We start from the raw sequence: 15,745 nt of genomic DNA on the forward strand, positions 1-15,745 counted from the left end.
GGCCATTTCAGGCATAAAAATTAAGTGTGGCCATAAAGAAAACCAATTGAGTGCAATTTGTACCTCAATACTGACCTTTTCTATCAGCATTTTTTTTAGAATAGGGTCATGCTAGTTGTCAGAAATAAAACTTCTCACACATGAGTCTCTTTAAAACTGATGACACGACAAGCTTGATTTACAAGTCTGCAGAGTTGGACTCAACTGGTTTCTCACCAGTTAAGCCCCGATACATACAGTGCATTGATTTTTATACCCTTATTATTTGCCCTTCCCCTTCTTATTAATACTGTTTTAATTGGTTAGTATTACAAAAACATTCTAAGTATAACTGCATTATTAATTATCACGTTCGTTACGTACGCTGTGAACTCTACATTCACTAAATTCTGTTTCTCACACTTCTTATCAATCCTTTGTCTCCTGCATGTCTCTCACTATGACCATGAAAAGATAGGTTTAAAAAAACATATTCAGCAGATCCTTCTGTCCTTGACTGCTAGTAAACTCTCTGTCCGTTCTGGCTTCCCTGTTTATGATTAATCATCACATTTTAACTTAAGTCTTTTTAACCTAAATTCTCTATATAACACTAGTAGAGACTTCTGATTTGTGTATGTTAAATATGTTAATTTTTCTTGTATGATTCGATGAATGAATTAATGATGACTTGAAGCTTGGCCTCTGAAAATGCACAGATGAAGCCCACCTGAGTACTCCAGTTTCATAACTGATGTCAGCTGACATTTATTCTGTGTGTTAGTTCCACTCCAGATGGAAGCTTGTGTGAGCAGCATAGAAAAATGTTAGCAATGACCTAGCCTTTCTTGAGGCTAAACTGCCTTGAGTTTGGGTCTGAGGGTGGTAGATCTGTTGTTTTAAATTTGCATGCCATCATGTAATATGACAAATTTCTGCAGGCAGTCTAATTTGAAGAAGATGTTCGCTATCCTTTCACAGAGTGTTGTCTGGACATTTTCTGGTTTTTAAAAAAATCTTGTCTCAAATTAACAAACAACCACATTTCTGATGTTATACTGTTGGAACTTGTGCTGAGTACTTTCTGTTTTGCTCCAATGTACACTTGCATCATCCTCTCATCAAGCACTTTGTGATTTCATTAGTTCATCAACATTCCAGATTTTTCATAAAATGTACTTTCATTTGTTTTCCTGATGTCATTCCCACTCTGCCTGATAAATACCGACGCAAAGGAATTTTTCAATATTTCTGCCATTTCCCTGTCATCATCTGAGCTTACCATCTGTACCCCTCAGTGACCCATATCATTACAGTATAGCGGCAGCTACACTGCTCCTGCAATAACACACACAACCCGACGGGTTGAGCTCAGTGAGCAGACTAGTTCATTGCAGGCTGCTGGGCTGCACTTATACTCCCAGCCCAGATCTGGCTGAGAACCGCGCTGGGGGGCTTCTGAGCCCCATGCGGGGAGGAAGGGAAAACCCCCGGCGGCACCATTTTGGCTGGCTGCCCCACCGCGTGGTTTACAAGCAGGGCCGCTTCGCCTGCCTCGTGGTGAGCCGCCACAACAGATCATTTTTGATGCTTCATTATACAGGCTACCATTCAATTTTTTAAAATTTGAATTTGAATTCAGAGATTCAGCACACTAACAAGCTTGTTCGCCAAGTAGACCCGTGTGCCAATTAACCTACTAACCCCATAAGTCTTTGAAATGTGGGAGGAAACCAGAGCACTTGGAGGAAATCCATGCAGGTGTGAGGAGAACATACAAACTCCTTGCAGACAGTGCTTGTTTCAATCCAGGCCTCTGGCACTATATAATAGTGTTGTGTTTTTTGATAATATGTTACTTCTCTTCACCTTCTGAGTTGTTTTGGGCCTTTTCCCTAACTTGATTCAGTACTCCATTCTTTCCTTTATTGTATTTTGTTCTTGCCACATTCTTTTTTTCAATTTGCCATGGAGAGGGTGCAGAGGAGATTTACCAGGATGTTGCCTGGATTGAAAAACAAGTTTTATGAGGCAAGATTAGCAGAGCTGGGACTTTTCTCTTTGAAGCGTAGATGGATGAGAGGAAACTATAGAAGTCTACAAGATTGAGAGGCATAGATAGGGAGGACAGCTAGCACCTGTTTCGCAGGGCAGCAGTGGCAAACACCAGAGGACAGTTAAGGGAGAGAAGTTGAGGGGAGACATCAGGGGTAAGTTTATTACACAGAGTTGTGAGTGCCTGGAATGCCTAGCCTGGGATGATGGTGGAGGCTAAAACATTAGGGGCATTTAAGAAACTCATAGGCATATGGATGAAGGAAAAATTGAGGGTTACAAGGTAGGGTTTAGTACTTTTTTTAGGTATATATGGGTCTGCACAACATCAAGGGCCGAAGGGCCTGTACTGTGCTATAGTATTCCATGTTCTATGATCTTTTTTCCCCATTCTGTTTCATTTTTTGCTAACTTCTTAGAGTTGAATGTATTTCTAAATTCTATTGAACACATTTTTGAATATTTCCAAATTCTGTTCTTGTGTTTTATTCTCCATTTGTCATTTGCACTGTCATGTGCATGGTTTGAAATGCTTTCTCTGAGTTTGCTATTAAAGTCAGAGAAAGGGATAAATCGCATTTAATCTAACTTGCCTAATTTTCTCTTGGTTTCATGGAACTCTGTTGTTGAGCCAGTTCTATTTACCATTATTTAAAAATATTGAGTCATCAAACCAATTCACATTGCAGATTTTTACCATCATTGCAATCTTTGTCCACCTTTCATTGGGGGAAGAGTCTGCTGTATCCTACCCAAGAAAAGGCCAATTGTCTCCTGTTTCATAACCTCTAAAACCAACCACAATATAATGTGGTGGCACGCAGAGCAAATAAAGATTCACAATACAGCACAGAAGCACTGGGCCACCCAAATTATCAGAAAGTTACTCCTCTGAGTTTAGTGTCAAAGCATTGTTTTACACATCTGTTTGCCTACATATGCAGGTTAATTGATGTAGCTCGAAAACTGAACAAGGCTGAGCGAGAACCCCTATCGAGGTGTGCTTATTTTTTAAAGAAGCTACAGCATCCTGGATATGCTGTGGAAACGTATATGAAAATGGGGGACTTGGAGGCTCAGGTCATGCTGCATGTGGAAACCAGGAATTGGGAAGAGGTGAGGAAGTTTACGAGCAAAAAGAATTTCACAATCTTAGCAATAGATTTCCCTACTCAGTCTGTGTTGTAGTGAAAAATTTCATATTCATACAGGATGGAAGCAGCCTCTTTGGTTCACCATTTCCAACCGTCGAACACCCATTTTGATCCTCCCACACTCCCATTTGGTCGCTCAGGTTCTACACAACTTTTGCAATTTTCAGTGGCCAATTAACTTGTTAACCAGCACATCTTTGGGGAGTGGAAGGAAATTGGATCACTTGGGGGAAGCCACAGTGAGTGTACAAATTCCACACAGATGGCACTGGAGGTTAGGATTGAACCCTGTCATGCAAGCTGAGGCAGCAGCTGCAGTATCTGCATTGTGATGCAGAACCTGTAAATTATGTCATAGCGGGGTCAGTTCTTTGTTATTTGAGTCCATAAGATATTGGATCTGAATCTGCCAACTTTGACTGGTCAAGCAATTGAAATATCAATTGCAAGCCACAGGGTGGTGTTTTGAGATTCAGGAATTTCAGATGGAAATTGCACTGTGCATATACAGTATACACATTATGAATGGAGTTCAGGAAGATTTACTCTGTTTGGTGTATCTAGCAAAGGTTCATATCAGAGCTTCCAGTAAATTACAAAGTAATTAGTCCGTACCATTTTCCAGAATGTGCTCCCTAATGAACGAAGTTGACCACTCCTTCACATTGCCATTCAACAATGAGCCAGGAACTCAGCTGCTGAGATAAGCTGTCAGTTTTCTGTCTCTCTTTCTTCTCTCCCTCCCCCCCCCCCACACCCCCAACAAATTGAGGAATTCATGCAAAGTAAATCCTGCAGTCATTACTCAGCTGGGGTGTTTTGAGTGGACAAACACTGTGGCTTTCCAGTATTTACTGCTGAGTCATTGAGAATACTTTAATGAGGGATACTTCTTCCGTGACTTGTTCTATGCAGGCTTTCTCTTTGGTGGCAAAACATCCAGAATTCAAAGACCTCGTGTATATACCTTATGCACAGTGGCTGGCAGAAAATGATCAGTTCGAAGAAGCCCAAAAAGGTGAGATTCTGTTTGGCCAGTGCATGGTTCAAGCTTCACCATGATCAGATAACAAAAAAATTTGATTAAATTACAAATACACATTTGCTGCATTGTGTCCACAGCTGAGTTCAGTGCTGTTGAGTTGCAACCATTGTGGTGCGTCAGTGGTGGAGGTGCATTACTTGGACACAGATCCAGAAAGTAGTCACATCATTTAGGTTCAGGTAATAATGAATATTTGATTAATTGTCAGGATGAGACTGAGTCAAGCTCCAGAAGGAGATCCCAAGAGCAGTGCTTGAAGAAGCTTGGCATTAATCCCTTTCTAACTGGTACAAGGTTCTTGCCATTGTATGGATGAAAGCAAATGTGGTTGGTATGAAATAGAGCCATTTAAATTATTCATTATTAACCTGAAAAAAATGTGAGGAACGGGATTAAAGGCAGAAAGTGGAGTAGGGGTAAAAAGACTATTTTCAGCATGAAAAAGGGATTTTCAGGAGTTATGTTGGGACCCTAGTGGTAACAATCTATATCATTCTGTATCTGCTTTCCTTCCAAAAAGAGAAAAACAGAATATTTTTGTAAAATATCAGTACAGGGAATGTCAATATTCAGAGTGACCCCAGACCACTTTATTTACAATCCATGGAACACTAACAGGAAATTGCAACTAACAAATCGGAAAATAAATTAATAGCCTTCATCGAAAGAGCTTCAAGCATATGAGGGAAGGACTCGTATTGAAATTGTACAGATTCACTGAGATCATTTCTGGAGTGTTGTGTGCCATTTTGCCAAGAAAAGATGTGCTTTGAAGAATAGTTACAGAGGTTCACTGGAATGATTTCATCATATGAGGTGATATGTTGAAAATTTCCTTCAATTGGCATGGTCAATCACTGTGGATGTTTAGGCATTGAGCTTACTCAGATCAGTAGACTTTTGAATCGTAAGAGATGATCTTAGTAATATAATCATGTATTGTGGATTGGATTTTCCCACAATGGCAGAGCAGGTTCGAAGAGATAAAAGCCCAAATCCTGCTCCTATTTATATTCTGAGGGATTTCTGAAGCTTTATGTTGCTATGATATGTATTTGGATTTTTTTGTTGTTCTCCCAGCATTTCACAAAGCTGGTCAGCAAGATGAAGCAGTTAAAGTTTTGGAACAGTTGACCCACAATGCAGTTTTGGAAAGCCGGTTCAATGATGCAGCGTACTATTATTGGATGTTATCAATGCAGTGCCTAGATATAGCTCGAGGTAAGTATTGTTCTCAATGGATCTTGTCTGTGCAATGCCCTGATCGTTTAAAAACTCAATTCTTGGCTCAACCCATAAGCCATAGTTGCTTTATAGAAGTCCATAATATTGATCGTGACTGCTGTCTTCTAGTGGGAATGTCACATTATTTAAAGTTTACTTTGTTTAGCAGCTCTTCTATTATTATCCCTCAAATTGCTCACAGACACTCCTTTCCACTTGTGTAATTAGTTGACCATTTATTTATCTTTATCAAATTTTGGAAAAGCTATCTCACCTACTGTACCCACATGAGACCACTACCATTATATTTTGGCTACAGTGCTCTAGGGGCTTGTCCTCGTTGAGCCTAACTGATCTATTAACAACTTGTGTGAAAACTTGCTGAAGGCCCAACGGTTTTGGTATAAAGCCAGAAAATTTATCACGATTAACTAAGTCTGGAGAGAAAATTAGATGTATTTGTCAGAAGAGAGAAGATTGATAGATGTGGATAAATGAGTTTTTTGGAAAAAAAGTAAATCAAGCTTATTGGAGTTAAACAAGAAAGTCTGCAAACGCTGGGGTCGAGTGCAATACGCAATGTGCTGGAGAAACTCACCAGGTTTCAAAGAAACTTGTATACTTGCATGTTGAAGGGTCCAGGCCTAAAACATTGGTTACCTTTTACTTCCTGTTGATGCTGCAGGACTTGCTGAGTCTCTCCAGCACATTTCTGTACTACACCTTAAGTTTATTGATCTTAAAGATTGTTTCCTGATAATTTAGATCAGTTTGGACAGTTGAATTTCTTTTTATGAGTAATTTATTTCTTTAAAAATAATTATTATCTATTTAACAGAAAAGGAGAAACAACTTGAGATGCTTAAAAAGTTTCATCATTTCCAGAATCTAGCAGAGCTCTACCATGCATATCATTCAATCCAGAGATATACGGTAAGAAGTCATTGATGTAAGAAGGGGTTCGACAAATTAAGTGCAAAGCCAATGTAATCTGCAATTCTGAAGAAAATCTTACTTATAATTGATCCAATTATTCGTGCCTAATAAGAATGTTCACATTCACTTCTAAAATGCTGGGAAGGATTTTGATACAGCAGTTAAAATATTAAACGAATAGATCAGATGCTGGGAATAATTGTTCAGAATGTATATTTCATCACCTCAGTTGTGGAATTTAAATTCAATTAATTATCTGGAATTTGAATAAACAGCAACTTGGCTAGAATGATTGCAAAACTGCTGAATTGTCATAAAGTCTCTAATGCCTTTCGGGCAAGGAAATCAGATATCCTTATGTGGTTTAGTTTGTATGTGTCTCCAGACCCACAACATTTTGTTAGATTTGAATCCAATTTTCAAGTTTACTTTTATTGTTATGTGTTGAAGGTTTATTTTGTGTGTTGTCCATCAATTCATGAGTACAGCTGAATAAGACAGTATAGTGTAAAGTTACAGTGAGAAATCAGTTTGAATGGAGTATGGCAACATTATTGTACCAATGTGAGATTCGTTCAGTAGTCTGATACTAGAGGGAAAGAAACTCTCCTTGAATCTAGTGGTAGGTGTCTCACACACTTAAAGCTTTCTAATGGGAGCAGGGGAGACGTGGATATGGCCAGGTGGGATGAGTCATTTAGTATGTTGGCAGCTTTTCCAAGACAACTCCTGTGCCATGAAGTAATGCATCCAGTCAAGATAATCTCACTGGTGTACCTGAAGTAGCTTAGAAAGACTCTCAATGGAACTGTTATGTTCAAGAAGAAAGATGGACCTCCTTGCACTATATCTGGACCTGACAACATTTTTTTCAACATGATCAACTTTGCTTAAATACCTGAGGGTTAGTGTCAAATCTGGCAAAAGTTCAATCAACACCATCATACCCACAGAATTATACTTCAGACAATGAGACAAATAACTCCATCAGAATTCTGGTGTATCCTCTTCTGTCAGCAGAACAGACCCAGCACAGTCCAATACAGGCAAGAAGCAGACAGCATTAGTTTCATCAACATCAACTCCAGACCCTGTGATATTAGGTCACATGGGTAAGGAAACGTCCTCCCTGATCACCTCAGTTGATAAATCAGTGTTCTTCCATGTCCAACAGCACTTACAAGAAGCACTGAAGATAACGTGTGTTCTGGTGGGGGACTCAGAGCAGAATTGACAGCTCATCAACATTCAAATCATAATCACAGCCCAGAAATGCCAAATTGATTATTCATTTTTATCTTCCTGCTGAGATTATCACCATCATGGAACCCAGTTTGATTCATTCTATGTGATGTCAAGAAACACTGAGAATGCTGGATGCCTGAAAAATAATGTACATAAAACAGCAGAGCACAGGAACAGATCATTTGGCCCGCATATCTGCGCTGAACACAATGCCCAAGTTAAACTAAAACTCTTGTCACTTGCACACAATGCATGTCCCTCTTTTCCCTGCCTATTCTTGTGTCCATCTAAAAGCCTCTTAAGCACAACTGCTGTATCTGCTTCTATCACTACTCTTGGCAGCTATTCCAGACACCCACTACTCTGGGTAGACAGATGTGTGTTTTTGTTTTAGAAATACAATCAATGCATCTTGTAATTGTATAAACTACTATCACGTCAACTCCTCTGCCACCAATGCTCCACAGAAAGCAACCCAAAGCAACCCAAGTTATGTCCAATCTCTCCTCATAACTCATATTTTCTATTCCAATCAACATCCTGGTAAACCTCTTCTGCCTCCATACCCTTCCTGTAAAGGGGAGTCAGATTGCATGCCAAACTCCATGCAGCCAAACCAAAACTTTGTGTCGCTGCAACGTGACTTCTTGACTTTTATACTGCTCCCCAGTGAAGGCAAGCACCCAATCTACTGGCATGGGCTATGGACCTGAACCCCAGATCCCTCTGTACAACAATGCTGTTAAGAATTCTGCCCTAACATTTGACCTCCTAAAGTGTAGCACCTCACTTGTCCAGATTAAAGTCAAGTCCAGTTTATTGTCATCTGATGGCACAAGTGTAATTCTCCAGTGTATGTGAAAACTGTACAGGCATACAACCAAATATAGCACATGCAGGGCAAGTATTCATATATACAAGTAAATAAATAAATGTTGCTTTGTAAATCTGAGAGTCTCTGACGGTTAGTTTGAGTAGTGTCAGGGTAACTCCGAGTTACTCAAACCATATCTATCCGATCTATACCCTGCTGCATTCACTCATTCCCCTCTACACTGTCTTCAAATCCACCAATCTTGGTATTATTTTCAAACTTTCTAACCACCTGCCCACTTTTTCATCCAAGTCACAACTTACAGGGGTTCCAGCACTGATCCCCATGGAACACTCAAGCCAGAATAACAACATCCTTCCACCACTATCCTCTATGGGCCAGCCAGTTCCATTTGCAAACTGTCACTTCACTGAGGATCCTATATATCCTGATCTAGATCAGATGGGGAACTTTGCTAAGGAATGGCAGATCCAGTTCAACTCTGAAGTGTGAGCTGCTGCATATGGGTAAATCAAACCAGGGCAGGACTTATTCTGTTGACAGCAATGCCCTTTAGGGTGTTCTGGAACTAAGGGTTATAGCTCCTTGAAGATAGCAGCATAAGTAGACAAGGTAGTGAAGGGAGCATTTGGGACACTTGTGATCATTAATTGTAGCATTAAATACAAGTGTCAGGACATCATGTTGAAGTTATACAAGACATTGGTGAGGCCACACTGGGAATATTGTATGCTGTTTTGGTCACTTAATTAAAGGAAAGGTATTATAAAGTTGGAAAAAGTACAGAAGAGGTTTACGAAGTTGTTGTCAGGAATAGGAAAGTTCATGAGAGACTGGAAAAGCTAGACCTGTTTTCCTTAAGGTGCAGGAGGTTGAAAGGGAATCGTACTGAGATCTATAAAATCGTAAGAGGCATAGATAAGGTAAATATTGACTGTCTGGTTCCTAGAGCAGGAGAATCTAAGATGAGAGGGCAGAACTATAAAGTGGCCAGAGTGGGATTTAGAAGGAACTTGAGGGATTGTTCTTCACTCAGAAGGTGACGGGCACACAGAATGAGCTGCCATACAAAGCAGTGGAGGCAGGTGCGTTAGTCTCCTTTCAGAAACAGTTGGATAGGAGAGGATTGGTGGAGTTTGGGCAAGTGGGACTAAAGCAGAATGGCACCTTGTTCAGTGCAGGCAAGCTGGACCTGTGGGCTTGTTTCTGTGCTGTAGTCTCTATGATGATTGAGGTATAGCTAAAATTGAAAGAGTAGATATCATTTAGGCAACACGGTTAGCGTAGTGGTTAGTGTAACTGAGAATGTACAATCTCCTTACAGTCAGTGCGGGATTTGAACTCTGGCAGTGTCACAGCATTACGCTAACCACTATGTTAACTGTTACACCGAAAGAGTTCAAATCCCACGCTGTCTGTAAGGAGTTTGAACGTTCTCACTGTGTCTGCTTGGGTTTCCTTCCACCATTCAAAACATTTCGGGCCATGAATGTTAATCAAGTGTAATTGAGTGGCACGGGCTCATGGACCAAGAGGACCTGTTACTGTGCTGTATGGCTAAAATAAAAATAGATCATCAAAATCTTTCTTCCTTAGTAGAGATAGCAAAAACAAGGGCATTGGTTTAAGGTAATATGAAAAAAGTGAGCTCTTAGAAAATAATGGAAAGTTGAGTGTTGTCAACATGGGTCCATAGAAGGAAATCTTGTCTGACATCTGTGACAGATTGTTATATTTTATATTGTATATAGATATGTTTTAAAGGAGATAAATTGTGGCAGGTTTTTTAGTGTAGGTCACATACAAACACTTCAAAACAGATCTCATTTAAAATGCAGAGCTCTGCTCAAGCCAGACAGTCCAGGCTCCAGGTATCTTTGCAAAAACTTTGAAGAATGCCTAGAAGGACTTCACAAGTAGGTGTTAATTGGACATGATTTGGAGTAATGGATTATTGTTTTGGAAAGCAACAGATGAACAAACTCAGAAAATTGGGTTCAATGCCGCAGTCTGAATGCAGTTTGCTGTTCTTAGAGAGTCATGTGGTTTTCTCTGAGTGAGAGAGAGAGAGAGCGAGAGCGAGAATTCAATTCTACAGTTCAGCAGCAGCAGCTGGGACTGGAACAGGACAAACTGGCAGGCTTGTGGGAAAACCCCATTTTGAAGACTGGTTGTGAGTTCTTAGTTCAGCCTGATCAAAGCCCTTGTGGTCCATACAAGAGGAGAGGACTGGCTCTATAACGTTTCACTTGAAATAAGGGAAACAGAAAACATGCCTATGGTGACCTGAAAGAAAGAGGTTATCGTCTGGAAAACCCTGATGGGGCAAGTTTCTTCGGCAAGACACTAAAGTAGCTGTCCAGAAGGAATCAGTTGTGGGTGTCCAATGAGCAACAAATCTCTCTCTGAAAACCTACAAGAACCTTCCTGAGTGATAAGCATTTACCTTTCAAACACCAAAGCCTGGTTAAACTCATAAATGTAAAATTCTGTGCACAGTATAAGAATTGCCTGCAACCAGTGAACTTGGAGGAGTGAGAAGTGAGTTTGGACTGTGAATTAAAGAACTTTTCTGAAATTACATACACATGCACTTAGAATTAGAAGGGGGTTAAGTTAATAGCACTGTTAAAGTTTGATCCTGTTTTCATGTTTAAAGATAATTAAATGCAACGTTTATTTAAGTAACCATTTGCCTTGGTAAATTTGTATTGCTGCTGGGGTTTGGGGTCCTCTGGGCTCATAATGCATCTTTTGGAGTTTCAGGAGGTTATAATTAGCAGAAGTGGTCAGGGAAATCCATTGCTTGTGGTGTTATTGGACGTTCAGAAGACCTTCATTTGGTACCAAACAAAATTAAAGCACAGGGCCAGAGTACTCCCATGGATTGAGCACCCAGAAAATGGAGAGCAAACAGTTGTCTTCAACTTTACAAGCTGTTTCCAGTGGGCTGCCACAGCTGTTCATAATCATTATTTGGAATGCAAATGAAACATGTCCAAATTTGCTGATGCCACAGAGCTGAAGGTTGCATTTGTTTTGAGAAAGGGCAGAGAGGTTAAGAAAATGAGCAAAACAGATGGAATTTTATGTGGAAATATGAGGTTACAGAAAAACAACTGGGGTGAGGGATCAAAATGAGGGATCTTCTCCATGACTGAGAAGAATATAAATTTATTTACCCAGAAGATATTGAATCTTTGGCAAAACACCATATTCTTCACCAAGGAGATTGTAAGAGCTCAGTTACTGATTATATTCAAGACAGAAATCGATAGAATTTCAGATTAAGGGAATTGAAATATGAGGTTAGGGTAGATAGCACTGACATTAAAAAAAAACAACCAAGATCCTATTGAATGAGGGGGCAAATGGACTTGTTGTGTTTTTGCTTCTTATGAAAAAGAAGAATTTAGAGAGTAGGAGCGAAGTGTGATGAAATCACAAAGGCAGCTATTTTTAAATTTAAATTTAATTTTTTTTACATTCAGAAATACAACACTGTAACTGATTCTTCTGGTTCACTAGCTTGCGCTGCCAAATACATAATTTAACATACATAACCCATGCGATTTTGGAGGGTGGGTGGAAATACAATAGCCCAAAGGAAACACAAGCAGTCATGGGAAGAACATAAGTTCCTTACAGACTGCATCAGATTTGAACTCTGGTGGCTTGTGCTGTCATAATGGTTAGCGCAGCACAAAGCTAGCCATGCTACCCCATTTTAGTGAAAATATGCTCCTGTACTTCTTGTTTGACATGGTGGAGGAATGTGGCTCAAATGGTTCAACAGTGGCTAGAAGGTACATGCCAGAGAGTCCTGGTGGATAACTGTCTGTCAGGATGGCGGCCGGTAACAAGCAGTGTGCCTCAGGGATCAGTATTGGGTCCCTTGCTATTTGTCATTTACATTAATGATTTGGATGATGGAGTGGTAAACCGGATTAGTAAATATGCAGATGATAGAAAAATAGGCGGATTTGTGGATAAGTTGTGGAAGAAAGTTTTCAGAGATTGCCGATGGATTTGGACTGCTTAAAAGAGTGGGCTGAAAGATGGCAGATGGAGTTTAATACTGAAAGTGCTTCATTTTGGAAAGAATAATCGAAACAGGACATGTGCAGCAAATAGGCATTGAAGAATGCAGAAGAACAGAAAGATCTAGGAATAATGGTTCATCGTTCTTTGAAGGTGGAATCTCATGTGGATAGAGTGGTGAGAAAGCTTTTGGTATGCTGGCCTTTATAAATCAAAGCATAGAATACAGGAGTTGGGAAGTGATGTTGAGACTATTCAAAGCATTGGTGAGGCCAAATTTAGAATACTGTGTACAGTTCTGGTACCAAACTATAGGAAGGATATCAATAAGGTAGAGAGAGTGAAGAGATGATTTACTAAAATGTTGCCTGGATTTCAGAATCTAGATTGCAAAGAAAGATTGAGTAGATTAGGTCTTTATTCATTGGAGCATAGAAGGTGAGGGGGGATTTGATAGAGGTATAGATACACAATCTTTTATCCGGACATCTAAAATCCAGAAAGCTCCAAAATATAGCAAGTGGGGAGAGCGACGGCAGCGCAAGTCAGGCGGTTGAGAGGGGGGGGGGGGACCGACAGCACGAGTCAGGCAGGTGAGGGAGGGTTGGGGGGGGGGGATACGGCAGGGTGACTGGAACGGGGTGGCAGCACAACTCGGGTGGGCTTAAATCTGGCTTTCCAAAATCCAAAATTCAGAACACACTGTTGCCCAAGGGTTCCGGATAAAGGATTGTGTACCTGTATTTAAAATTGAGGGGGATAGATAGAGTAGATGTGAATAGGTTGTCTTCCTTGAGGTTAGGTGAGATTCAAACCAAAAGGTCACGAGTTTAGAGTTGGGGGCAAAAGATTAGAAGTAACATGAGAGGGAACTTCACTCAGAGATGGTGGCTGAATGGAATGATCTTCTGGAAGAGGTGGTCGCAGCAAAGTCAATTTTAGCATTTAAGGAAAAGTTGGATAGGTATATGGATGGGTGGGGATTGGTGGGTTATGGGCAAAGTGCAGGTAGATAGGACTAGAGGAGATCACTTAGATCGGTACGGACTAGAGGGGCCAAGATGGCCTGTTTCTGTACTGTAATGGTTATATGGTTCACCCATCACATCAATGACAATCTTATTTTTCCATCTATATTAATCCTATTTTCATGCACTAGGTCCATCGACTGCTTTGCCTATTAAAGTACTTATCTGAATTTCTCTTTGTACTATTCTCATAGTTGTTTCTGATGCCACCACTTCCTCTAGCAGTTAGTTCCAGATATCGACCACTGTTTAAAAAAAAATCCTTTCAAAATCCTTCCCCTCATGTAAAATCTATGTGCTTTTGTTTCGAAACCTGTATTTTGGGGAAAGACTATGCCTGTATATCCTTTCTATGCCTCTCATTATAAATGCTATCATATCACCTCCCACCCCTTCCCCTAGCCTCCTCCTCTGCAGGGAAAACCAGCCCAGCCCATCTAATCTCTTATCATAAGTAAAGACATTGAATTCAGGAAACATCCTGGTGAATTTCCTCTGCACCCTCAAAATTCCAGAACTGCATACATTACTCCAAGTACAGACTAACCTGCCTTTACTAAAATTGTAAAATAACATTCAAACTTTAAAACCTGTGCCCCAACCCATGAAGGCAAGCACGCAATGTCTTCACTACCTATCTCTTTCTTTGGCTTGGCTTCGCGGACGAAGATTTATGGAGGGGGTAAAAAGTCCACGTCAGCTGCAGGCTCGTTTGTGGCTGACCAGTCCGATGCGGGACAGGCAGACACGATTGCAGCGGTTGCAAGGGAAAATTGGTTGGTTGGGGTTGGGTGTTGGGTTTTTCCTCCTTTGCCTTTTGTCAGTGAGGTGGGCTCTGCGGTCTTCTTCAAAGGAGGCTGCTGCCCACCAAACTGTGAGGCGCCAAGATGCACGGTTTGAGGCGTTATCAGCCCACTGGCGGTGGTCAATGTGGCAGGCACCAAGAGATTTCTTTAGGCAGTCCTTGTACCTTTTCTTTGGTGCACCTCTGTCACGGTGGCCAGTGGAGAGCTCGCCATATAATACAATCTTGGGAAGGCGATGGTCCTCCATTCTGGAGACGTGACCCATCCAGCGCAGCTGGATCTTCAGCAGCGTGGACTCGATGCTGTCGACCTCTGCCATCTCGAGTACCTCGACGTTAGGGGTGTGAGCGCTCCAATGGATGTTGAGGATGGAGCGGAGACAACGCTGGTGGAAGCGTTCTAGGAGCCGTAGGTGGTGCCGGTAGAGGACCCATGATTCGGAGCCGAACAGGAGTGTGGGTATGACAACGGCTCTGTATACGCTTATCTTTGTGAGGTTTTTCAGTTGGTTGTTTTTCCAGACTCTTTTGTGTAGTCTTCCAAAGGCGCTATTTGCCTTGGCGAGTCTGTTGTCTATCTCATTGTCGATCCTTGCATCTGATGAAATGGTGCAGCCGAGATAGGTAAACTGGTTGACCGTTTTGAGTTTTGTGTGCCCGATGGAGATGTGGGGGGGCTGGTAGTCATGGTGGGGAGCTGGCTGATGGAGGACCTCAGTTTTCTTCAGGCTGACTTCCAGGCCAAACATTTTGGCAGTTTCCGCAAAGCAGGACGTCAAGCGCTGAAGAGCTGGCTCTGAATGGGCAACTAAAGCGGCATCATCTGCAAAGAGTAGTTCACGGACAAGTTTCTCTTGTGTCTTGGTGTGAGCTTGCAGGCGCCTCAGATTGAAGAGACTGCCATCCGTGCGGTACCGGATGTAAACAGCGTCTTCATTGTTGGGGTCTTTCATGGCTTGGTTCAGCATCATGCTGAAGAAGATTGAAAAGAGGGTTGGTGCGAGAACACAGCCTTGCTTCACGCCATTGTTAATGGAGAAGGGTTCAGAGAGCTCATTGCTGTATCTGACCCGACCTTGTTGGTTTTCGTGCAGTTGGATAATCATGTTGAGGAACTTTGGGGGACATCCGATGCGCTCTAGTATTTGCCAAAGCCCTTTCCTGCTCACGGTGTCGAAGGCTTTGGTGAGCCTTCCGTCGTGCATGCAGCCATCTTCAGCGCAAACTCCGGGAGATCCAAAATGAGTGGTGGACTAGCCTCGCCAAACGAACACAGCTCAGCGCGGACATTGGCGACTTCAGGGGTTTCTACGAGGCTCTAAAGGCTGTGTACGGCCCCTCACCCCAAGTCCAAAGCCCGCTGCGCAGCTCAGACGGCAAAGTCCTCCTCAGCGACAA

The 15,745-nt window shown here is 41.5% G+C and overlaps 1 protein-coding gene across 3 annotated transcripts in view; it reads left to right on the plus strand.

Moving 5' to 3' along the window:
* ift122 (intraflagellar transport 122 homolog (Chlamydomonas)) overlaps positions 1-15,745 on the plus strand; it is a 144,807-nt gene that overhangs the window by 91,648 nt on the left and 37,414 nt on the right. For all 3 annotated transcript variants that reach the window (XM_069936893.1, XM_069936891.1, XM_069936892.1), the window contains exons 19-22: positions 2,979-3,150; positions 4,104-4,206; positions 5,314-5,454; positions 6,296-6,390. In XM_069936893.1, the coding sequence (XP_069792994.1) occupies positions 2,979-3,150; positions 4,104-4,206; positions 5,314-5,454; positions 6,296-6,390 (511 nt within the window). The remainder of the gene's footprint in view (positions 1-2,978; positions 3,151-4,103; positions 4,207-5,313; positions 5,455-6,295; positions 6,391-15,745) is intronic.

The sequence above is a fragment of the Narcine bancroftii genome, chromosome 5 (genome assembly GCF_036971445.1).
Source record: "Narcine bancroftii isolate sNarBan1 chromosome 5, sNarBan1.hap1, whole genome shotgun sequence".
Classification (NCBI taxonomy): domain Eukaryota; kingdom Metazoa; phylum Chordata; class Chondrichthyes; order Torpediniformes; family Narcinidae; genus Narcine; species Narcine bancroftii.